Source organism: Erythrolamprus reginae, chromosome Z (genome assembly GCF_031021105.1).
Source record: "Erythrolamprus reginae isolate rEryReg1 chromosome Z, rEryReg1.hap1, whole genome shotgun sequence".
In the NCBI taxonomy this organism is placed as follows: domain Eukaryota; kingdom Metazoa; phylum Chordata; class Lepidosauria; order Squamata; family Dipsadidae; genus Erythrolamprus; species Erythrolamprus reginae.
Genome location: NC_091963.1, coordinates 47,323,382 through 47,348,731, shown reverse-complemented (window position 1 = coordinate 47,348,731; position 25,350 = coordinate 47,323,382). Strand labels below are relative to the sequence as shown.

Genomic DNA, 25,350 nt, shown 5'->3' with positions numbered 1-25,350 from the left:
GGGTAGCCCTTCACGGGGGGGGGGGTGTCTTATAAATTTGCTGTATGAAATGCCGAATGACAGCCAGCAGGTTGGGTGCACAGGTATAAAACTTGTATTGGGGAACATTGGGAAAAAGATAAAAGATTTTGGTGAAAAAAATCTGTGCAGAAATATGATAGCACAGTGAAAAAAATTTGATTCACAGATATCCCTTTTGAGGGAGGTTGGATTGTACCCTTACAATTTATATTGACCGGTTCCTAATAAGATTTGATTGCTTATATGTACCTGGAATATCATTAAGTGCTGTACTTTATGATTTTTGATTAACGTATCTTTTCTTTTATGTACACTAAGAGCATATACACCAGGACAAATTCCTTGTGAGTCCAATTAGACTTGGCCAATAAAAAATTCTATTCTATTCGATTGTAAGAAAGTTTGCTATTTCAAAATTACATGAAAAACACTTTCTCTTTTTCTAATTAAAATGTACATTCCATTTCTTTATTTTACTGATTTTTTATTATGGTAAATTTTTATAACTATACAGTGGTACCTCAAGATACGAACCCCTCGTCTTACGAACAACTCGAGATACGAACCCGGAGTTCAGGAGGCTGCTGGGAAGCCCCCGGCTGTTTTAAAAGGTGACAGCTGGGCGGCGAGGCTTCCCAGCAGCCTCCGAACACCGAACCCGGAAGTTCGGGTTTGGCGTTCGTAACACGAAAAAAGTTCGTAAGAAGAGGCAAATTTTTTCTAAACCGTTCGGAGGCTGCTGGGAAGCCGCACGGCTGTTTTAAAAGGTGACAGCCGGGCTGGGGGGCTTCCCAGCAGCCTCCGAATGCCAAACACGGAAGTTCGGGTTTGGCGTTCGGCTTCGGGAGACGGCTGGGAAGCCGCCCGGCTGTTTTAAAAGGTCACAGCCGGGCCTCCCAGCCCGGCTGTCACCTTTTAAAACAGCCACGCGGCTTTCCAGCAGCCTCCGAACGCCGAACGCGGAAGTTCGTTTGGCGTTCGGCTTCGGGAAGCTGCTGGGAAGCCACCCGATTGTTTTAAAAGGTCACAGCCGGGCTGGGGGGCTTCCCAGAAACCTCCCAAACCCCGAACTTTTGCCGAACTTCCGGGTTCAGGGTTCGGGAAGTTGCTGGGAAGCCTCCCAGCCCGGCTGTCACCGTTTAAAACAGCCGCGCGGCTTTTCAGCAGCCTCCGAACGCCGAATGCAGAAGTTCGGGTTTGGCATTTGGCTTCGGGAAGCTGCTGGGAAGCCGTGCGGCTGTTTTAAAAGGTGACAGCCGGGCTGGGGGGCTTCCCAGCAACCTCCCGAACCCCGAACCCGGAAGTTCGGCAAACGTTCGGGGTTCGGGAGGTTGCTGGGGAGCCCCCCAGCCCGGCTGTGACCTTTTAAAACAGCCGGGCGGCTTCCCAGCCGTCTCCTGAAGCCGAACGCCAAACCCGAACTTCCGTGTTCAGCATTCAGAGGCTGCTGGGAAACCCCGCTGCCCGGTTGTCACCTTTTAAAACAGCTTGGGGGCTTCTCGGCGGCCTCCTGAATGCTGAACCCGGAAGTTCGGGTTTGGCGTTCGGCGTTCGGGAGGTCGCTGAGAAGCCCCCAGGCTGTTTTAAAAGGTGACAGCCGGGCGGCAGCGTTTTTTTGCGGGGGGGGTTTTTTGGTTGCACGGATTAATTGACATTACATTGTTTCCTATGGGAAACAATGTTTCGTCTTACGAACCTTTCGTCTTACAAACCTCCCCCTGGAACCAATTAGGTTCGTAAGACAAGGTATGACTGTACTACATAATCAGTAAATTGTATCCTTCTGCTCCTTCCAGTGCACAGAAAGTGACAGTGAAACTTTTTGTCACTATATGCCAAAAGTACACATGCATGTGCCAACACTCCTCCATGCCAGTACCTATAATGCAATGTGCGGCTTCCTGTGCATGTATTTGTACACCCTGCCGCATGAACCCCCATGCATGCATGTTCCCCCAAACTGCCCATGCACGTGTCCACTGCACATGCACCACTGCACCCCATTTTGGATCAACCTTTGCCTGAGAGAATGGCCTGCCTTTGTAGAGGCAGTGGCATCTCCTCCTCCTCCTCCTGCCAGCCTCACACTCCAGGTAGCAGACAGACAGACAGCAAAACCACAGAGGAGCGAGCCACCCACCTTTGGATCAAAAGCAGCCATAGCTAAGCTGTGCAGCATGTCTCTCTCAGAGACCACAAAGCTGCTTGCCCCACTCAGCCTGGCTCCTAAACCCACCACCAGCCACTCTTGCCTTATGTGGTGATGGTGATACCTCCTCTTCTTTCTGGCTGTGACTTGCAAGCCAAAAGCGCATCCCAGCAGTGCCCATGCTCGGAGGGAAAAAGAGGAGGTGGGCGAACATTGGCATTGCTGGGAGCACCAGAAAGGCAGCCGACTTGCCCTTGTATCTCATGCAGCAGCAGGAAGCTGGGCGTTACCAGAGCCCTTGAAGCCATCCAACGGTCTTTGTCCTTCTTAAGCAGAGCCACTGAAGAAAGCAGCCTCCTAAGTAATAGTGCTTATTACTTAGTGTAATAGTGGCTCGCAATCTCTGAGTTGCCACACCACACACATAGAGTACCACACCTGCACCCTAGTTTGCAACTGAGGCCCTTGATATTCAGGGCAAGTCCCTGAAATTTACCATGCTGGAAGCTGACTGAATCCCAAGGCTGGCAGGAGGAAGAGGAGGATCCTCCTGCTCTCACTATTCTCTTAGGGCTGTGTAGCAGTTCCCACCCTGCTGCTTGGGCCTTGGGATACTGCAGGAGAAATGTCCTCTTCCAGCCACCACCAACAAGCCAGAGCAGCCCTCCCTCCCACCCCTTCTCCCAAAGGACCATACCTGCTTCCCAGCTGGCAAGTCTCTTTAGCACAGACTCCATTCCTTTGGCAGTGTTGCTTGTTGTTGGTGACTGGAAAGGAAGAATTCCTAGACACAAGCAGCAGGGTGACAATCACTGCGCAGCCCCAGGAGAGCAGCAGGGGCACAGCTCCTTCTTTTCCGTGGCTGGAAAAGGGAGATTTCTCTTCCACCATCCTGGGCAAAGCAGCAGGGTGAGAACCGCTGTGCACCCCATGAGAGCAGCAGGGGCATGGCTGTTTGTTCTTGGTGGAGGGGGGGATTTCTTCTCCAGCATCCCGGACACAAGCAGCTGGATGAAAACTGCTGTGCATCCCCAGTCCCCCCTTGCAGCGGCTGAGAAAAAGCAGCCATGCCTCTGCTGCTCTCCTGAAGTTACGCAGTGGTTCTCACTTTGCCGCTTGCAGTTGGGATTCTGGAGGAGAATCGCCGCCTTCACCTGCCACCAAGAACAAGCAGCTGCTCCTTTTCTGGGGTGTCCAAGCCAGCCAGGCACTGCGGATGCACATTGCTGGAGGGCTGGGGCCATGCAAGAACCCCACTCAGACAGGGAAGGAGGGAAGCCCCAGTTGGTCAGTCCTGGCTGACAGCTCTGCTCACTTAGGAAGCGGCAGCTGGGATCCTGTCTTTGTGTCTTTGGGCATGCACACCAAATACTAGGACGAGTGATCAGCGTGCATGAGCACACCAGAAGCAGGAAGATCATCTTTCCAGCAAGCACATGTGTACCTGGTGACTGGCCAGGACCCGGAAGAAGTATAGGCAATGATTCCATGTGCCCAGAGAGGTGGCTTTGCATACCACTTCCAGCACGCATACCATAGATTCGCCATCACGTGTATAGCATATATAAGTATGGGGGGGGGGGAGAGTGCACAAAATGAAAGTAACTTGTTGGTATCTGCTGCTGCAGAGAATGACTAGAAAAGTGTTATTGCATACATGTCCTGATTTGGCTTTCTTTTAGCATTTTGTTGGTGCTGGTACCTATGCTTTTATTTATCTGCTCCGAGTCTCCGGAGAGGGGCGGCATACAAATCTAATAAATAAAATAATACAGAAGCTGTATATTCATCGATGCTAGCCAAATTCATATAAGCTAGCCAACACTGTGTAGCAAACAAGTAAACATTTTATCTTTTTTATTATCCTATTAAAAATATAAGACCATTGTTTGTATTTCTTTAATGAACTAAATTTCTGGCATAAAGCAGATGTAGAAATTAATTAATTTGAAGAATACCATATTATAAACATATTCAGCATTGTAAGTAACATAGCTTTTCTTTTTTATGAAAACAATAACCTAATTTAAAGAACATTTATGGAATTTAGTTGGTGCCACAAATATTTCAATGCAGAAGAAGAGTTATATAAAGCATGATTTAAGCATGTCATTGGTTTTTTAAAAAATATAAATAAATGTGAATTATAGAATGTTTAAATCAGCCTAATGACAAATTCTTCAGTTCATGTATAGATAAGAGGTCTTAAAACTGTCATTCTTTTGGAAAAGCATGGGATTATCCAATGCTTGCTTTGAATACTCTCAATAATTTCCCCCCCATTTCAACTCACATTTGTATCCACATAAAGTTTTGGTAATATATTCTGTGTTTCGCATTAATTCCAATGGGATCTTTCAAATGTTTAAAGGTCTAAAATAGCTTTTCCTAGACTTGTGCAAATTATTTTAAATTACACAAATATTTTTAATATGTCTGGCTTCTGACAGAACATTAGTATATAAAGGAGGATGGCACTATTTTTCTGCCAACTTTTTCCATTTCCTCCTTCCATTCCCACTTTTTTCTTGAAATAACCAGCCTTATTATTAGTTCAAAAACAGTGTTGCTTTCATGTATTTTTGTTTTATTGAGTTAAGCATTTTATAGAACATACAGCTCCTCATTTGATTTTTTTCCTGAATATTTGGAACTTTTGGCACTGAAAAATAGGGAGATTCCTATCCTGGAATACTGTATATTGAATACATAATAAACTGGATTCATGACATTTCATTAGGATAACTTTGTCAAAGGACATGATCTAAGTAAGGTGATTCTGTAACACTAATTAAAATGTACTCATTAGTAAACCTGAGTCAATTTAGTGGAATTATTTCCAAGTTAAATTGCACCATTTTTTAAGAGGAGGAAACTGTACAGATCAGTGATGGCAAACCTTTTTCTTGTTGGGTACCAAAACCATGCACAATGCATGTGCAACAGCATGCATATATGCCAGAAATCATAATGCAATACGTGCAATTGTGTGCATGACACACACACACACACTTCCCCATGCATGTGTACGTGATTCCCCCCGCCTCCCATTTTGGGTCTTTCAATATAACTTGGGCTGGAATTTGAATTTTCCACTGTGGAATACTTTGCTGTGATGATATAAGCACAAATCATTTTAAAGTTTCTTGTATAACTTAAAATGTAACTGTAATGATTTAGTTGATACCCAAAGATTATGGCTTTACTAATCCCGTGCAGACATTCTTTTGCTTAACATACTATGATAAAAATATAATGACAATCTTATTTTTTAAATTAAGCCAAAACTGCATGTTCTTGATTAGTCTTTTAGTTCCCATGATTCTTAGGTATCATCATTATCCTATGCAACCACATTGAAATTTTACCAACTGTGAAATTGAAGATAGAGGCTCTTAGACGATGAATTTATTTATTGCCTACAAAACATTAGTTGGTTATTGAAAGTTATTGCTAATCAAAATAATTAAACAGATTTTTGTGACCTCTTTTATAGTCACTTCTTTTTTCTATTCATTTTTGCATAATATTATCAACCACTTAGTAAGAATTCTAAGTGGCCCTCAAATATGGTACAATATTGAATGTGGCAGCAACTAAATTGTATAAGCAAATCTCTAACCTACCTTTAAATATCAAAACCGCACTCATATGCTAGCAGACCAACAATAAACATAAATAATACCACAATGATACACAAACAACCTTCTTAGTACATGCATACTACTCTACACTACTACTAGGAATACATTGGATAACAATTAACAAGTAGAAATCATTTCTTTAAAAAGTACTCAAAAGTTGTTTTTAACTAACTTGGGAATGATAGAGCTATGTGAATCTCAGGGGGGGGAAACCTGAATATTATAAACGTGGGGCCACCACTGAGAAAGGCCTACTGTACTTGCTTATGTCAACATGCCACATTCCAAATGATGAAAGACATAGCTGAAAACAAACAGACTTCTTCCAAACTCTTGCCAGAAAACCTTTTAATACTAATTCCGAATTGAGCTGTGGGAAATCTGCCCAAAACTAATGAGTCCTAGTCCATCACTTGGTAGATTAAATCTGAATACATTTGCATGTGAATAGCTATGGAGAAAATACTTCCTTTACTTTTTGAGAATTCCCATACAAGTTTCTAGGCAGCATTTTAGAAAAAAAAGGCCCTTCCTGAGTGCAGTCTTTTGTGATGGCACCTGGTACCAGTAACTTTAAAATAAATTTACACTACTGTAAAACAACCCTGTTTTTTAGAATCTTGCTAACCATTAATCTGTTTCTTTTCAATATTCTGCAATTTTTGTATAATGTGGTCCTTTAATTTAATGCCTTTGTTTCAGCTACTGAATAAACAATATTATTATTTTTATTGTCTTTGGATACATTTAAAGTTACGATTTTTGTACTATGTATCAGTTTTTTAACTGTAGTTTTAAGACAGCTTATCCAATTTTATATCTGTGTATGTATGTATTTGTATGCACGCAGGTTATCTTTAAAACTGAAACTGCTTTTGTATTCCTGCTGTCATGGGAATAAGGTCTTTAAAGAAACTACAGATAGATTCAGTGGAAGTGAATTGCATCTGGATTGCACCGTAAATCCTGTAATTAAATCAAAGCTTACTTCAGATTGTTCTCTTAATGAATCAAATTCTCTGATCCCTTGTGCAACACTTCTTCCAATTCTTGCTACACCATTAAGATACCCATGCAGCTTTTTCTACCTACTTGGTGTTGCCATATTTAAAGACTCAACATTTCATTATTACAATCCTCATTACTCAAACTTTTAAATTATTGTGTATGCAGCAAGGCAAGAATCAGTGTAGCATCATCATGCTTATAAAAGTGCCTCTGATTTCACATTGCTCCCAAAATGTATAACTGGGAAATGAAAATGGTGGTTGATTTTAATCCAGTGCTTGATCAGTACGCTTATCTATTCAGAAAGGGCCACAAATGTAAGCAGAATGGGAGCAAATATTTCACGACAAGCATTCTATAAGCTTGTTTAACATGCTATTAATATTCTATTCATGTCCAACAGCCCAAAGGCTGCTTAACTCTGTTATATACAGTGCCTATACATGTTGAATCTACAGTAAATAGCATTGCAAGTTGTCAAAATGCATGAAGCTAAATTGCACAGCATCTTATCCCTCCCAAAAAAGTCTGGAATGTGTCTAACAATGGTTATGTGTACTATATTTTACTTTTTATTATTATTTTCCATTATCTATTCATCATTTCAATTTGAACTCTTGCGTGATAATATTTCACTGTGATTTTCAGTATTGTTTTCTGTTACAATATTAGTTGCCATTAGGATCTAGACCAGTGATGGAGAACTTATGGCGTACATAAGTGCACTAGCCTGCCTTTCGTCCCCTGTCCAATTGTCTCTCCTTATCTCATATTTCATATATCTTTTCTTCCTTTCATATATCTTCTCCTCTACTTTTATATCTTTTCTTTATATATAATACTCCATGTCTATCCTCTTCAATATGTATTGTGTATTGGACAAAATAAAATAATAAAATAAAATAAAATAATAAAATAAATATAAAATAAATATAAAATAAATATAAATATAAATATAAATAAATATAAATATAAATAAATAAAATAAAATAAAATAAAATAAATCTGAGGCATTGCCCATGTCAGATCCAGTGTGCATGTGCTTGCTAGCCCACTGATTTTCAGCCTTCTTTTCAGCCAAAAGCCTCCTGAAGTGTGTGTGTCACCCCCAGCCTCCTTTTCACTGTCAGAGGTCTTCAGGAACTTCTTAGGCTTTGGACAGTTTTAACCAGGCCTCACACACCTCAGCCCATTTCTTTGGCAGCTGGCAAGGCTTTCCTGAAGGCTTCTGCAGTCGATAACAGAGCTCCAGATCGATCCATAGCTGTTATCATTTATTTTATTTTATTTTAATTTATTTATTTTGTCCAATACACAATAATACACAATGAAGGTAACAGAGGACACCTTTGAGGAAATAGAATTAGAAAAAGAATAGAAGAGAGAATATAGGATAAAATAATTGATAAGAGAATAGAAGAAAGATATAGGGATAGAAGAGAAGATATATGGCATATAGGAGAGATATTATCAGCTACAGAGGCCTTCAGGAAAGACTTAGGAAAGGCCTCTGCAGCTGATAACAGAGATCTGGAGTTCTGTTATTGGCTACAGAGGCCTTCAGGAAAGGCTTGCAGGCTTTAGGAGAAATGAGCTGAGGGTGTGAGAGACCTGTTTGCAACTGTATTAAAGTGACAAGATTTTATGATTGGGAAAGAGGGACCATTGAACGAGGGGGAGAGGCTAAAAAAAATTAGCCATTTTTTTTAAAAAAAATCTCTTTCTCTTTCTCTCTTTCTCTCTCCACCTTTCTTTCTTTCTTTCTCTCTTTCTCTCTGTCTCTTGCTCTCTCTTTCTCCCCCTTGTTTTCCCTCTCTCTCTTTCACTCTTTGTTTTTCTCTCTTTCTCTTTCTCTTTGTCTCTGTTTCTCTCTTTCTCTCTCCCCCTTGCTTTCTTTCCCTTTCTCTTTCTCTCTTAGCCTCTCTCTTTCTCTCTCCCCCTTGCTTTCTCTCTCTCTCTCTCTTTCTCTCTGTCTCTACTCTCTGTCTCTTGCTTTCTCTTTCTCTCTCCGCCTTGCCCCTTGCTTTCTCTCTCTCTCTCTGATAGTGTTTATCTCTTTTTTATTATTTTAAAGCAAATAATTTCTGATTGAGTATAATTGGCATAGGAGAATAATGTACAAATTTGATAAATTACAATTTTATTTACTACCCAAAGTTAGTTAATAGCTGTTTCTCCTGTACAAACAGTTAATGCATTTTTATGCAGCCCTTCTACATCGTTTTCTATATACCTTAATAAATTTCTTTATGATAGGGACCTAATCTGCCAGAAAGCTATCATTCTTCAGAATGATATCCTTCATTCTCATTACAAAGTACAGTATTTTAAAATATCCTAAGAAGTGCTTCTGTAAAAATGTTTGGAAAATACAACAATGTATTCAACAATATCCCTAATTCCTATTATCATGGCTAGGGAATCATGCTATAATGGAAATTCCTCCCCTACCCCTGTAAAATCAAACTGCCATGAAAATTGTATTTGGAAATTGTGGAATTACACTAGCAATGTTTGATTTGATTTGAAATTGCCTACCTGATAACTATTATATTGTGTGTGTGTTTTTAATAGACCCACATAAGAGGCATGATGCAGTTTTGCAATCCAGCAGGTGCCTTCCAGCTATAGAAAGAAGGATAGCATAAAAGTATCTGGAATAATTGCTGTCTTTGGCAGCCTTGAAAATCTTAGTCCCAAGATTTACTGGGCTCCCTGGGCTCTCAGATAATTAAGTAAGGGAAGAATATAAAATATTTCCTAACCTGTTCTTCTTGGCTCAACAATAATTCCTGGGCCACACTTCATGTTACGTAGCTGTTATGTGGGAGATAGTGTGGTAAATTATGCATCTTCCTTATGGCTGAATTTTTACCAGACATCCAGGAGTAAGTGTGGCAGATTTCAATGCTTTTATTGCTAATTTAATTTGCTAGATTTACAGTAAGGTATATCTAATTTACATTATATGTACACCGTATATCTAATATACAGTAAATTTAACAAATCTAATCTATTTAATGTAGATTTATAATCCAGAAATCTCTTTTATTAGACTTGCAGTATAAATTCAAACAATGAAACTTTCAGTTGCACAACTTATGTAACATTATCAGTGAGTAAAACAAGCATTTTTGAGTGTGCAAGCAATTTACAACAGGCTGTCTCACAAAGTGGAAATAAAATTCTGGAAATCTTAGCATGCAGCCAAATTTTAATTCAAGTGTAACCTCATACCATGACTTAAATGCTATTTCTGTTGAAATTAATTAACTCGACAGTTAATGGCATTCTAATATATGCCATTTTCTTGGAATTATCTGATGTGGAAGAGTTTACCAAACCTACACTTTATATAGCTAGAAGGGCGGCCTATAAACCAAATCAATCAATCAATCAATCAATCAATCAATTAATTAATTCAGATTAAAATGCAATTCTCTTAATCCATATATCAAACCATAGTATTCCCACTGTAAGCATCAATACCTTTCTTTTTAAATCTTCAGAGGCGGAAAGCAGAAAAGGCAAAGTAAATCTTGAAGTTTCAGTCTCCAAAAAAGTTGCCAGGGTGGTGTTTCTTTTCTTTAGCCAAGAACTATTTTGCTTGGCTTGCTATAGCTTGGTTTGACAGGAGAAAAAACACAACAACAACTTGCCAACTGCCTAAGATTTAATAAGCTGAGCTGCAAATGCTATTGGTTTTTGGCACATCATGATCCCTGTACACCACACAACATAGGAACCAGAGGTTTACTTTGGCTGTTGTAGTCAATGCTTTTGGCCAATATATGCTCTTTGAGCTAACCAAGGGTATGTTTAGAGAGTGTGGTTTCAGATGAGGTGTTAAAAAGCTTGGGTTGGCTACCTAGCCAACATTTGTACTGAGGGAAAGATGTGACCATTCACGTCTACTCAAACAGGGCATGAAACCTATTGGCAAGAAAACATTTCCCTTTACCCCATATGGCAGCATGACAGGAACTTCAAAGGTGCCCACTGGCTTCCTTCCAAACCAGCTCTAAGGATTTATTAGCCAGTGATGATAATACAAGGTGCTATGTCACCCTTTCACTCCAATATAAAACCATCCAATTGTGCTGATATGTTATCAAATGTGCATTCAGATAAAAAAATATAACAATTTGTAATCCATACCAAATTGGGTGGGTTTCATGATGAGGAGTCTTAGCTTTGTATCTAGGAAAATCACTTTGGTGCTTTGTGTATTTGTATCTCTCTCAGGAATTTATTTTTACAAAATCCTATATAAACCTGATTCTTACAAAACATTCCATACTTCCGAAATAAGGATCAGAACATGGGTATCACTTCTCTGAATGCTATATTTCTTAATTCAAACAGCAATTTATTTAAATGGCTACCCAACTTGTTAAATACCATTCCAAATGGTTTACAACTATAATAATAGAAAGTAAAGACTAGGTGTGTGAGTTACAGTAGCCTCTAGTAAAACATTAATTTGATTCACTTACACTTCTTTGAGATACTTAAAATATATTTGAATTTTCATGAATATATTTTTTTAAATTTCAGATGAGTCAGAAAGTTGATAGATAGTTACAGTGACAGGAAATATCCATAACAGCAAAATAGAAATGTATTTTTCCCATAATCCAAAAACCTAGGACAGTGATGGCAAATCTTTTCGGCACCGAGTGCCCAAACTAGAATGTGGGCATGTGCACCGGAACACTGGAAATATGAAGACCAGCTACCATGTGACCACCAGTCACCTGGTCTTCAGTTTTCTGGTGCTTGCGAGTGCGCCGGCCAGCTGGTCTTTATGTGTGCTAGACCACTGGAAATGCGAAGATCAGGTGACCGGTGCACATGCATGCACCAGAAACCCAAAGATTAGCTGGCGAATGTGCATGTGCCCACAGAAAGGGCTCTGCGTGCCATCTCTGGCATGCATGCTATATATTCGCTATCACGAACCTAGGATCTACTTTTTAGGAACAAGCCGTGTAGAAAAGTTCGAGATAGCTAACACAAGAGAATCAAAGCTTCTAATGTTGGGAACAAGAATTCCTGCCATTTTTTAGCCTTTAGATTACTAGGACTGTATTTAATGTCTTGTATATGGGACAAAATTGTGCAAATAGGTAGGGCTAGGGATTCCTGTTTTTCCACTCTGTCTTTTTGTGGGGACAAGGAGAAATGTGTGAGGGTTTAAAATATAAATTTTGGGATTTACAGCATATTTTCTGAATATTTCCTATCTTAAAGTAGTACAATTTATGCCATCGTTTTCAGTAACCAGGGTTAGAGATGGTTCTGGAGATGCAGATGTTTCACATGTTACCATTACTGTCTAAATTAAATCAATCAGTGCCATGAACATGCAGAGACATAGAAAAAAATATTACGTTGTGCCATTAAATATTTTCCTCATCTACTTTTCAATATTCTAGCAAAAAATGATGGCTAAATATACAATTACTAAAATTCTTGGTAAAAAATAATGACTGACAAGATCTGGAGCTGTGAAGCGAGAAGCCCTAGCATAAATAAAACATTAGAAACAAAATATTCACTTTGTCCATTGTTTTAAATAGGACAATATAAGTAGAGTTCAACATCTTACCATTTTAGCTTCTGAATGCATTGGAGCAACTTGAGGTGATGCACAGGGATTATTGAGGTTTGGACTTTGCATTCCCATGATACTTGAGTTCATAGACATCTGTCTTTCCACCTTGATTAATGAACAGAAAGAAGAAATTAGTTTTGGCATGTGGAAAATAAATCAAAAGATGAAAGATAATTTTAATTATATTCAGAGGGGGGTGTTTCTAACTCACCTCACTGCCAGTTTGCTTCCATCATGCGCGCGCAAAGTAATAATAAATTATTATTATTAATAAAAGCAGAAAACAAGATGGGGATGCATCCATAGTGTCAGAAACCCCGCTTCTGCACATGCGCAGAAGAAATAAATAATAATTTAAAAAATTTAAAAGATGGCAGTGCCCACGGACCAGTATCGATTGAACCAGATCTGGTCCAAATCGGGGGGGGGGGAAACCAATTATAGTCTATCCATTCTGCACAGGTCAATATTTTCTGTATTGTTTCTTCTTCCAATGAAGTTTCTTATTTTTCTGAAGGCCTCGTCTGGGTGACTAAGACTTGTCTGGCTACTGTAAGAACCAGAAGCCTGATCCAGCAGCATTGCTCATACATTTATGCTAATTGTGCTCTTACACTATTTGTTACTTTTGAAACAATACATGTAGAAAAGAAATACACTTACAGGCATTAACACTGCGGAAGATCCAGGCATTGTAGGATTAGGTAAAGTCCCAGGCATAGAAGCAGGCATGGGCTGTCTTTGACGGTTGTGCAGGTGAAGCAGTGATGATAAGGAGCCTGGAACAGGCCTATAAAAAAGGAACATTGGAAGAATGGGTTAAATATAAAACTTCAGAAGAAAACAACTGCACATTTAATAATTCCTATGCCAAAATTATGAATATAAAGTTAACATTGCATCACAATACTCAAATAATTACGATCCAGAATAAGTAGTGTTTAGTCTAGTACCATAAGAATTTTCAAATGCTTCTTCCCCACACAAACTTTTTGGTGACACTACATGGAAAATGAGGGGGAATGCTGAATGAATAAGATGTGATCCAAAGGGAATGGGAATTACTATAGGAAAGACATAAAACCATCCAAATTTTCACATTCAGATTCATTTAAAAAATTTGATGCAAAAGTGAGAATGAATACAGAATTTGTTTTAAATGCTATCAAATACCTGCATGAAAAAAGCCATATTTTCAGATAGTAAAACTTTGAGACTTGTCTCATCATTTTATGTTGAGACATAAAATTATGTCATCATAATTTTATGTTTACTAGATTCTCCAATATTTTGAATTATTTTAACAGAAATTTTACATAGAAGAGTATCTTCCATTTAAAATTAATGCTAAAAAGCCACCTAATATTCTAGGGAATAACAGATTGGATTTAAAACCCACAAAGTATTTTCTGGATTTAAGAAGCCACATTATTTTTCTTTTCAAAAAAACCCAACCACCTGTAATATTCTTTCCCAACATTGGCAGTAATAGTGAAAGACATCAGCTTAATATGCGCAGCATAAGATATAAATAGGTAATTAACTGGCACATCTTTTGTCCAAGGGGTTACACAACAAATCAGAATCTGTTAACCAACTAAAATGTCTTTAAAATCAACAGGGAACTTAGAAAAAAAGATTTAAAAGGTACTTATATAACATAAGTGCATGGTAATATAAAAAGGTTGTTATCCTTTGCCTCTTTAAAGTAGTCATATTCTAGTCTGCCGTCTTGTGCAATATCAATCCAAACATCTTGGAATGAATATGTGCACAAGTCCTCTTAACTGTATTTTCACAGTAGCAGCTTTTCTAACTATGTTGACATCTTTGAAATAATCTTTTATATTTAATTAATTATGAAAGAAAAAAATGATTGATTTCTTTGTATACAGTATAGCAATATTTCTTTTTATAATTTTCTTAATTCTCCAGCTTCCTGAAGATTGCCAATGCCAATAACATATTATTCTTTCTGACAAACCATAGCATTAATTTATAAATACAGTGGTCCCTCGATTTTCGCGGGTTCGAACTTCATGAAACGGCTATACCACGGTTTTCCAAAAATATTAATTAAAAAATACTTTGCGGGTTTTTCCCTATACCACGGTTTTTCCCGCCCGATGACGTCATACGTCATTGTCAAACTTTCGTCCACCTTTAATAAATATTTTTTTTAATAAACTTTAATAAACATGGTGAGTAATAATCTAAATGGTTGCTAAGGGAATGATAAATTGCAGTTTAGGGGTTTAAAGTGTTAAGGGAAGGCTTGTGATACTGTTCATAGCCAAAAATAGTGTATTTACTTCCGCATCTCTACTTCGCGGAAATTCGACTTTCGCAGGTGGTCTCAGAACGCATCCCTCGTGAAAATCGAGGGAACACTGTATTAATTAATTAATAAAAACAGTGCAAAATTATGGCATTGGAATTTATAGCACTGGCTTTAAAAATTTTAGTTTAAAAATTAATTGTGAAGAAAGGAAAACAATGAGTTAAATAGGTAATTTACTTTTCTTGATCACTAGATCTCGTCACACAATATTTCAGCATTCCTTGTGGGGGAAGCCACCCTGTAATATTGATCTGAGGAACAGTGGTGCAACAAATCAAAAACATACAATGAAAGTCCTATTCTGAGCTTGTATAGCACCAATTAACTGCTGAACAAAGCTGTCATTATTATAGTTGAGATTTTGTACATGTTAAGATTTTGTGCATACTAAGCAAGAAAGTATAATGTGCTGTCAGTAAAATAATTCCTTATATACGTAACTATTATACTTCTTGGTATGGGGGACATGATGTTCAAGTTGACTTGTAAAACAAGTAGCCTCCTGGATTGATTGAAAACTTGCAGCCAAGCCTTCATTCTGTATTTTTACATCCTTTTCTAGAAACTTTGATTTCATTATTAAAACATTTGACAAAAAGTTACTTTGTCCTGACTTTGCATAGATAAGCCTTAGAAATCCCTATCATTGGAATTTTACTTACATGTTCTAGAACCAAATATTCCACAAGTTTGATTTAATGAGACTGGAAGCAGGGGATTTAAGATAAGGGAAATTATTTATATATGCTAAAAAATAGAAAATTAACTACTGATTCTGAATTCAAATTTGTAAGTCTATGTTTTGTAATGAGAAAAGAGTAGGTTTGCTGTTATTGTTTTTCTTTGTAGGACATGGGGATTTACTGGATGGAAAAAAAAATAACACTTTTAAAGGTTATGAATCATTTTTGTCAATATTCAAATAGTACAATAAAATGATCATGCAGAGTCTTTTATTGATTGATGATAATCATGTAGGCCCATATGTATTACAGTGTCAAATACAATATGTCTGACATTAAATACATTTACTATCTAGAAAATGGACACTAATAAGTACATACTGAAGCTCTATGAACTCTGAAGTCATTTCCAGGAAATTCCCCAAGTTTTCCTACCAAATACACTTCACCAGAAGGAACTTCATCATTCTATGGAACAGGGATGGGCAGCAGGCAAAACACTGCGCCACAGTTCCATCAGTGGAAATGATGATGCGTGTGCAGCTCCAGCTGATCGACAGATGTCACTTCCTGGATTACTGGTCTCAGCTTGGCTCTCCTTTTTTTCTCTGCTGCTGCTTGCTTTTTTCCTCTTTCCTCCTCCCCGGCCTCGGACGAGCTTCCCTCTTTCCTGCCTGGCTCCCATCCAGCCTCACGCAGCCAGCTCCCAAAGGAGGTGCAAGCAAAAGGTATGGCTGGAAGCAGCGCTGGCAGCATTTATGATTCTGGCATCACCTGTTCACCTAACTACCCAGCTTGAGGCAGGGGGTGGCCAAGGAAGGAGAGTGCGGGAAACGCGGAGCAAATTGTCACCCGAGAGTGACATATGACCATTAAGCCACACCCACAAAATAAGCCACACCATAGTGTGGCAGTAAAAATTTTGGCTGCCCATTACTGCTGCTGAGCTATAGCAATTTCTGATGTAATAAATTTCCATTAACTACTCTTTATAGAAAACAAATACAGTGGTGCCTCATGATACGAACTTAATTAGTTCCAGGAGAAAGTTCGTAAGGTGAAAAGTTCGTAAGATGAAACAATGTTTCCCTTAGGAATCAATGTAAAAGCAAATAATGCGTGCAAATCCTTCAGGAAAATCCCAAACTTTAGAAAGGAGGCGAACAGAGGGCGGGGAGGAGCAGCTAAACGGGGTGGGTGGAAGAAGCAAGGCTAGGCTAAAGGGTGAGTGGGAAGGAAGAAAGGCAAGGGGGGTGCCCCTCCCTTTTCTTTCTTCAAAAAACACTCTTTCAGTGCCTGCAAACACGCTATTCTCCTAGTTATTTAAATGCAGTCTTTTCCCCCTCCAAGCCGCCCCTCCCTTTTCTTTCTTCAAAAGACACTCTTCCAATGCCTGCAAACACGCTGTTCTCCTAGTTATTTAAATGCAGTCTTTCCCCCTCCAAGCCACCCCTCCCTTTTCTTTCTTCAAAAAAGGGGGGGAAGAAACCCCTTCATCCCAGCAGCAGCGGCTTGGGTTCGTAAGGTGAAAATAGTTCGGAAGAAGAGGCAAAAAAATCTTAAACACCGGGTTCGTATCTTGAAAAGTTCGTTAGAAGAGGTGTTCGTAAGATGAGGTACCACTGTATATCCTTCTAAATGTGTGTCCATTGTGTGGACACTTTTGGGAAAAATAGCTTCAGTTACTGAACAGTTCAAAAAAATTAAGTACAAGATGCTATAGCATAGTGTCCACCAACCTTTCTCGCTTTGTGGACTTGCCCAGGGGCGGGAGAGGGTGGGGAGAGAATGGTTCCTTGTGGCATTTTTATTCATACTGTTAATTTTTTATAGAAAGATACAATATGTTATTTTTTTCTTGAAACTGATTTTATTTAAGTCATATTCTAAATAATTTTCAAGTGATTATATATTTCAACACTTCCTAAACAAAACACTTCCTAAAAACTAAATTACTGTTGACTCATGAAGACAAAGCCTCAATAGTCTCTCTAGTGCAGGCTTGTTACCATGAGGTAATAATTTCAGTCTTTAAGCAAGCGCAGTCTTCTTTTCTTAATCATTATGCACCCCTAGGCAAAACATTTCTATTGAAATCCACTGACATCCCTTAGAACAAGGCAAGGTGTATAAGCTAGTATGGAGCTGTTCAGCCACTAAACCAACTTCAGTGACACCCAGGATATTCTGTACCAACAGATTTTATATCTTCACATACAGTACATTTGTAAAAACACTGCTTTAGGTTAAAATTTGTTTGTCTTGCTTTTCAATTAAAATGTAAATGGTTGTGATTCTTCTGTTGCTCCCTAAGTAATGTCTTAGGGAGTAGCGTTTTTTTCTCCTTCCAGGAGTTACTTGAGATTCAAACAATGGAAAACTCGATGACAATAGATAAATTGGGGATGTATACAACAAATACTATTTCAATGTTCTGTTCTACAATGTATAGTCTGGAGGACAGAAGGGAAAGGAGGGGCATGATCGAAACATTTAAATATGTTAAATGGTTAAATAAAGTTCAGGAGGGAAGTGTTTTTAATAGGAATGTGAACACAAGAACAAGGGGACACAATCTGAGGTTAGTTGCGGGAAAGATCAGAAGCAACGTGAGAAAATATTAGATGCTTGGAACAAACTTCCAGCAGACGTGGTTGGTAAATCCACAGTAACTGAATTTAAACATGCCTGGGATAAACATATATCCATCCTAAGATAAAACAGGTAATAGTATAAGGGCAGACTAGATGGACCATGAGGTCTTTTTCTGCTGTCAATGAGGGCTGAAGTTGGCATCAATTGGGTTGCTAAGAAATATCTTGGGTGAGAATTTAAAATAGCATGAATGAAAAATTAGTTGGACTAATCTGATATGGATCTATAGATCCACGAGATTCCTATAAAACATTCTTTTGTTTGTTCATTTGTGTGTTTGTTTGTTTGACTTCTATGCCGCCCAATTGCGAAGGACTCAGGGTGACTCACAACAGTATAAAAATTACAAAGGCAGTAAAAGAAGTCAAATATAATAACTAAACTATAAAATCTTAATTAAAAACCCTAGTCCCATTAACATGCATACATAACATTCATACAAATGACCATGATAGATGTTAAATTCATGGGCCCCAGGCCTGCTGGCAAAGCCAGGTCTTAGTGGCCTTACAAGAAAAACCAAAACAGTGGGAGCAGTATGGACCTTGGGGGGGGGGGGAGTTGGTTCCATAGAGCTGGGGCAACAACAGAGAAGGTCCTCCCTCGCAACCCCGCCAACCTGCATTGCTTGGTCAACGGGACCTGGAGGAGGCCAACTCTGTGTGTTCTTATAGGTCTCTGGGAGATATGTGGTAGGAAATGGTCCTGTAAATCAGGGGTCCCCAACCACCGGGCCGCGGACCAGTACCGGGCCACGGGGCATGTTGCACCGGTCCGCGGAGTCAGCAGCTGCCAGCCCTCCTGCCGCCGCCCCCTACCTCCAGTGCTTCACCTCCCGCTGGGCAAGAGGCCTCAGGAGGCAGGGTGATGGACAGGACAGAGGGGCAAGAAGGACCGGGAGGCTCAAGCCTCTTTTAGCTTCTGCCGTGGCATGCCTTTGCGTTTTTGGCTGGGGGGGAGGCAGGAGGGCCGGCCTGACCCCCTCCCTCCAGCGCTTCGCCTCCCGCCGGGCAAGAGGCCTTGGGAGGCAGGTTCTGCTGGCCACAAGGCAATGGCGGGAAAGAGGGGCGGGGAGGACCACCATGCTTAATCCCGCCCCCCAACCACACCCCTTTCCACCCCCACCGGGCCATAGAAAAATTGTCTTGCTGAAACTGGTCCCTGGTGGAAAAAACGTTGGGGACCACTGCTGTAAATAGTTGATTTTGATTTTCTAGGTTGCAGCAGCTAAATACAGAGAGCATGAGTATTATACTGGAAATCTGTATAACTGAATAATAAATTATGAAATGATATGAATGAATAAAACTAAAAAAACCCAATAAATTATAAAAAAAATATTAGATTAAAATATGAGCATTATAGGTCTTGGTGATAATAATGAAAATTTTATGCATAACTATGGATTGTATGGATTCAACCCAGTGCATTAGACTTCTATTAAGAAATATGCAAATCTCAACTGAGCCATAGCTCTCATGGATTGTAATTGTGCAGCACAACTTTATAAAGGAAAAGATTTAGTGTGTACACCCTATCTCAAACAAAGTTGTTCCAGTATGTACTAAGAGAACAGTCATGTTAGTTTTATTAAATTTCTCAGATAATTTAAAAAAGAATTCGCATCTCTTTCACTATGGCCAGAATTAAAGGAATTGTTGACCATGCCATCCCCATGGAAAAATATATATGTAATGGGAGAAAAAACAAGCTGCCTAGAGTAGCCTTATTATAGGGCAGGGGTATGTAGAACTTTCTCTTTTTTCATGCAGTGGAGGGAATTAAGCCTCCATCAACCTTCTGACCTGAATTACTGAGGAAACTGCTTGCCTCCCTACAACACTTCTGGGATTAACTCTCTCTGATCCAATTAACTGTATTATGTGAACAAGATACCAAAAGAATACAACATGTACTACTTTCACATGCACATGAAAATAATCTTTGGTGTCCTTATTGATCACAAGTTAAATATGAATCAGAGTGCGATGATGCTAGCAAATACTATGTTGTGGTATATTGTCAAGAATATACAGTAATGGTAAGAGTAATTGTTTCACTATTACCCAGTCTTGGCCAGAACCAACACCATTACTAATGCAATTCATATGGGCTACATGCAATTTTTCCTATACAATTTCAAAAATACAAAGAGAAGTTTATAGGGATAAAAGTTGGTGGACTTTTGCAAGGAAGATGATTGTAAATAAGCTGTACAATAATTATAGATTCTCATGTTATTGAATGAGATGAACTACTGTATTTTTCAGAGTATAAAACACACCTTAGTTTTTGGGGAGGAAACTGGGGGAAAGTATCTGCTTACCAGATGATTAACATCCTTAGCCTGATCAGTTTCAGTACATTATTTTATCCCCTGGTTAGGATTTTTAAAAAAATTATTTGGAGAGAATAACAATGAAAGAGCTTGCAAGCGAGTAAGAGTTGAGAACATTGTTAGCACCTGGTCAGGGCTGGAAAGAAACATTTGGAGTAAGTTAGAGCAATGAAAAAAACTGCAAAGACAGGGCTTGGAAAACATTCTTAGCAGAGAGTAACAATGAAAGAGCTTGCAAGTGATAAGAGCTGGGAACATCGTTAGCACCCACTTAGGGCTGGAAAGAAACTTACTTCGAGCAAGTTAGAGTAATGAAAAAAACTCTGCAAAGACTTAGAGCTTGGAAAACATTATTTGGAGACAGTAACAATGAAAGAGTTTGCAAGCGGTAAACAATGTGCCACAGAGGCGAGCACCCACCGAGCACCCTTCACCGACTGCAGCACCATCCCAAGGGCTCCCCCAAAGGTGGGAGATTGAGATGGGTGCCAATGGCACCGAACTCCCTCCCGCCAGATGATCAGGGCCGGCTGAGGCAGCTTCGCTCCAAGAGAGGCGGCACCTGACTGACTCCTGCCACATCCGCTCGCCCGAGCCCACCAGCCAACAACATGGTGCTGGTGCGGACGATGGCTCCGCCCCATCAGGACCTGTTCACCCACCTCCTCAGATTCGGCAGTGGTGGCTCCTCAAAGGGAAGCTGCCGGAGCTGCCTCAGCAGTGGCCACCGTCGCCGCCTCCCATCCCGCCTCGGCAGCATTTGATGTATACACACTCAATTTTTAAAGCACTTTTTTGAGGTAAAAAGGTGCATCTTATACACCAAAAAATATGGTACATAAAATATCCTCCCTATATTTAGCTTCAACAAAGCAATTCTATTTGTGCAGCAAAGCATGTACTATTCTTCGTTCCTTTCCAGTTACAATTTGAGCTTGCTATACACCCTTTCAACATTGCAGCTGATTTTGTGGTTAGAGTCCATTTGTTTTCACATCAATGAAATTAATTTCCATTGGAAACTGCATCTGAGGCATTTAATCAAAATGAGCCTAAAATAATCATGAAAAGCTCATCTGTCTTCTAATCTATATAGTGTTTTAAAAATTGGACATGTGCCCTGCAATAATATTGCACTTTAGAGAGCTTATTGCTCTGTACTAAGTATCAGTTACATCAAGACACTGGAAAATTAAAACAGTTCAAGATTCTGATTAATATTGATTTTATAAATATATAGATAAAACTACTGTGACTATATGTCAAGCAAAATGGAAATTGAATTGTTTGGCAATGACAAAGTATTTAATATTACAGGTATATTTCCTTGTTAAAATATAGGACAAGAAGCATCCATTTTCAAGAGAGTGAAACTTCAATCAAAGTTGTTGAGGAATGAAACTTTTTTTTTTACCAGCCTTTCTTAAATTTGTGCTGAAACAGTACACTTGGTGCCAAATAAGACATTTTGTATTGGATATAGATATAACAGTATAAAACATTGGAACATGAATTCAAAATCAGAAAACCTCTTCCCCTAAGAAATACATCTTCAGGAAGCTATTTCCCAATCCCCCCACTTTAAGGTAAATTTTAAAACAACTCTCAGGATGTCCAAGAATGTGGGAACCAAGGTATAATTACTTTCCCTTTCAACAACAAATCACAGAAATACTGTATACATTACAATTTCCGATCAATGTGTAAATGCACAAATCTTAGAATTAGTTGTGTAACAATTATCTGTAAATAGTAAATGTAATTAATCACAGCTTGATTAGGTCATTTTTCCCTTTTTAAAAGTCTACTAAGTTAAATTTTTATCAACATTTTATGTATTTCAACTATTAAAGTATCTTTGGAGTTTACAAGAAATAAACACTCCAAAAAGATTAGTTTAATATACCATGTAAGTAGCTGGGGAAAGCTGGTAGTTTACAAAGAACTACTATACTGCCAAATTCCAAGGATCAAAAGGAACTGGGAAATGCCTGCATGCATACAGTATGTAGCCTCACAATGCAGTTCTTGTCTGGGTGATATGTTTTCCTGTACAGTCAATATTTTTTTTATTATTGCACCTGCTTTTGGATTGCATCCCAAGGGAGTCTGCATGGCCTTTACCTTGCCTGCCTTCGGGCAATCTTTAATGACTTGGTTGTTTCCCTAGGCCTAAAGCCAGGAGGTTTGGACAAGCCTCATCTTAGCAGCAGGTGTTATGAAAGTATGTTGTGGTTTTGGTGGTTTTCCCCCAAAGGCCAATCATATATTACCCTACATTGCATAGCATTTTATACATATACGATATACAGTGATACCTTGTCTTACGAACTTAATTGGTTCTGGGACGAGGTTCGTAAGGTGAAAAGTTCGTAAGACGAAACAATGTTTCCCATAGGAATCAATGGAAAAGCCAATAATGCGTGCAAGCCAAAAACTCACCTCTTTTGCCTCATTACCGCCGGCATTCAGATTGTTCGGGGGTGGGTGGAGGAGGGGGGGAGACAGGGGTGGGGGGAGACAGTGCAGGCTGCCCAGAGGGAGCCTCGTGGGTGGATTGACCGAAAAGTCAACAGTTACTGTCCGGCTGCAATGACTGGAAGGGAAGGGAGGGAAACGCACGGGCCGTTTGTATGGGCATCTTCTCTGATTTTTTGTGTCTGGGAGGCCCCACTGGGGTTCTAGGATCATCTTGCGGGAGACCGGCAGTGGTTGGGGAAAGGTTGGGGAAGCCCTTGCCGGATTCGTGCTGCGCTGCCACCCCTATTTGTAACTTCAAGCAGAAACCTCTCTCTCTCTCTCTCCTCCCTCCTTTCCTCTCTCCCTCCCTCCCCCTCTTCCTTCTTCCCTCTCCCCTCCTCCTCCTCTTCCTCCTCCTCCTGTATTCCACCTCCCTCCCAGCCGCATTTGCCTTCCTCCGCCACCAGCGGTGTCCAGCTCCTCCTCTTCTCGCTTTTTTATAAGATGACAGCCAGGCAGTGGCGGGTGTATGTGGAAGAGGTCCACAGGAGAACTGGGGGGAGCCGCGGCCACTGCCCCGTGGAAGGGACCCTGCTGGGAAGCTCCTGAAGGTGATCTTTGCGACCCCCCCAGGAGAGCAAACAGCAGGTGTGGGCTGGGATCTTTCCCCTGGGGGAAAAGAGGGTGGTCACGGGGTGGCTTTGCTGCAGTTCTCCCACGGACCTCTTCCACACACCCCTGCCGCCCCCAGCCTCTGCGCCACTGCCCAGCTGTCATCTTGTAAAGAAGCGAGAAGAGGAGGAGCTGGACGCCACTGGTGGCGGAGGTAGGTGAATGCAGCTGGGAGGCGGAATATGGGAGGAGGAGGAAGAGGAGAAGGAGGGAGGCAGATTCAGCATTTTTCTTTCGGCGGAGGAGCTAAGCGGCCAGAGACCTTAAAACAAAGGAATCAATGTAAAAGCGCCACTGGGCTGGGAACATCCCTGGCCAATTAGCTCTTCCTGTCCAGCCCGAAGCCGGAAGTTCCGCCCTTCCCCACTTGAGCCTCCCTTTGCTCCATGCCGCTTCGCCCTGCCTGTCATCCTAAGCGAAGCACTGGGGGAGGGAGTCAGGAAGGTCCTCCTGCCCGCCTCACAAGGGAGGTCTGCTGGCCCCCCGAAAACACAATGGAGGTCCACCACCGCCCGCTTGAGCCAGAATGACAGGCAGGGCAAAGCAGCATGGAGCAATGGGAGGCTCAAGCCGGCGGCGGTGGCAGACCACCTTTGTGTTTTTGGCTGGGGGGGCAGGAGGGCTGGCCTGACACCCAGTCCCCCAGCGCTTCGCCTTCCACCAGCCAGAAGGAGGAGGAAGGGGGGCATCTTGGCCAGCCGCTGGAAAGCCAAGGGAAAATGCCAGGCACTTTAGCTGGCAGTTGGGAGGTGGGTAATCTCATCAGAGGTGGGAAACGAATGGGAAATCCCATCAGGGGTAGTCACAAGGCAGGGGAATCCCTGCATCAGTAAGTGAGCGCACGCACAGTAAGAGAGCCCAGGGACCCAGGCTCATATTCATAAGATGGAAACGGTTTTTAAGATGAGGCAAAGAAATCTTAACCCCCAGGTTCGTATCTCAAAAAGTTCATTTGACAAGAGGTTCGTAAGACAAGGTATCACTGTATTTATTTATTTATTTATTTATTATTTGGATTTGTATGCCGCCCCTCTCCGAAGACTCGGGGCGGCTCACAACAAGTGAAAAACAATCCAATACAATCCAATTAATTAAAATATTATAAGTTTAAGAAAATCCCCAATACTAACATACACACATACAGGCATACCATATATAACTTCAACGTGCCCAGGGGGAGATGTTTAGTTTCCCCATGCCCGACGGCAAAGGTGGGTTTTAAGGAGTTTACGGAAGGCAGGAAGAGTAGGGGCAGTTCTGATCTCCGGGGGGAGTTGGTTCCAGAGGGCCGGTGCCGCCACAGAGAAGGCTCTCCCCCTGGGGCCCGCCAACCGGCATTGTTTAGTTGACGGGACCCGGAGGAGGCCCACTCTGTGGGACCTAATCGGTCGCTGGGATTCGTGCGGCAGAAGGCGGTCTCGGAGATATTCTGGTCCAGTGCCATGAAGGGCTTTAAAGGTCATAACCAACACTTTGAATTGTGACCGGAAACTGATCGGCAACCAATGCAGACTGCGGAGTGATGGTGAAACATGGGCATACCTGGGTAAGCCCATGACTGCTCTCGCAGCTGCATTCTGCACGATCTGAAGTTTCCGAACACTTTTCAAAGGTAGCCCCATGTAGAGAGCATTACAGTAGTCGAACCTCGAGGTGATGAGGGCATGAGTGACTGTGAGCAATGAGTCCCGGTCCAGATAGGGCCGCAACTGGTGCACCAGGCGAACCTGGGCAAACGCCCCCCTCGCCACAGCCGAAAGAT

The 25,350-nt window shown here is 40.8% G+C and overlaps 1 protein-coding gene across 7 annotated transcripts in view; it reads right to left on the bottom strand.

Annotated features, from left to right (window-relative positions):
• CREB5 (cAMP responsive element binding protein 5) overlaps nt 1-25,350 on the bottom strand; it is a 311,336-nt gene that overhangs the window by 68,589 nt on the left and 217,397 nt on the right. For all 7 annotated transcript variants that reach the window (XM_070729315.1, XM_070729319.1, XM_070729317.1 and 4 more), the window contains 2 exons: nt 13,103-13,229; nt 12,434-12,544 (listed from right to left, as the gene is read on the bottom strand). In XM_070729315.1, coding sequence (XP_070585416.1) covers nt 12,434-12,544; nt 13,103-13,229 — 238 coding nt within the window. The remainder of the gene's footprint in view (nt 1-12,433; nt 12,545-13,102; nt 13,230-25,350) is intronic.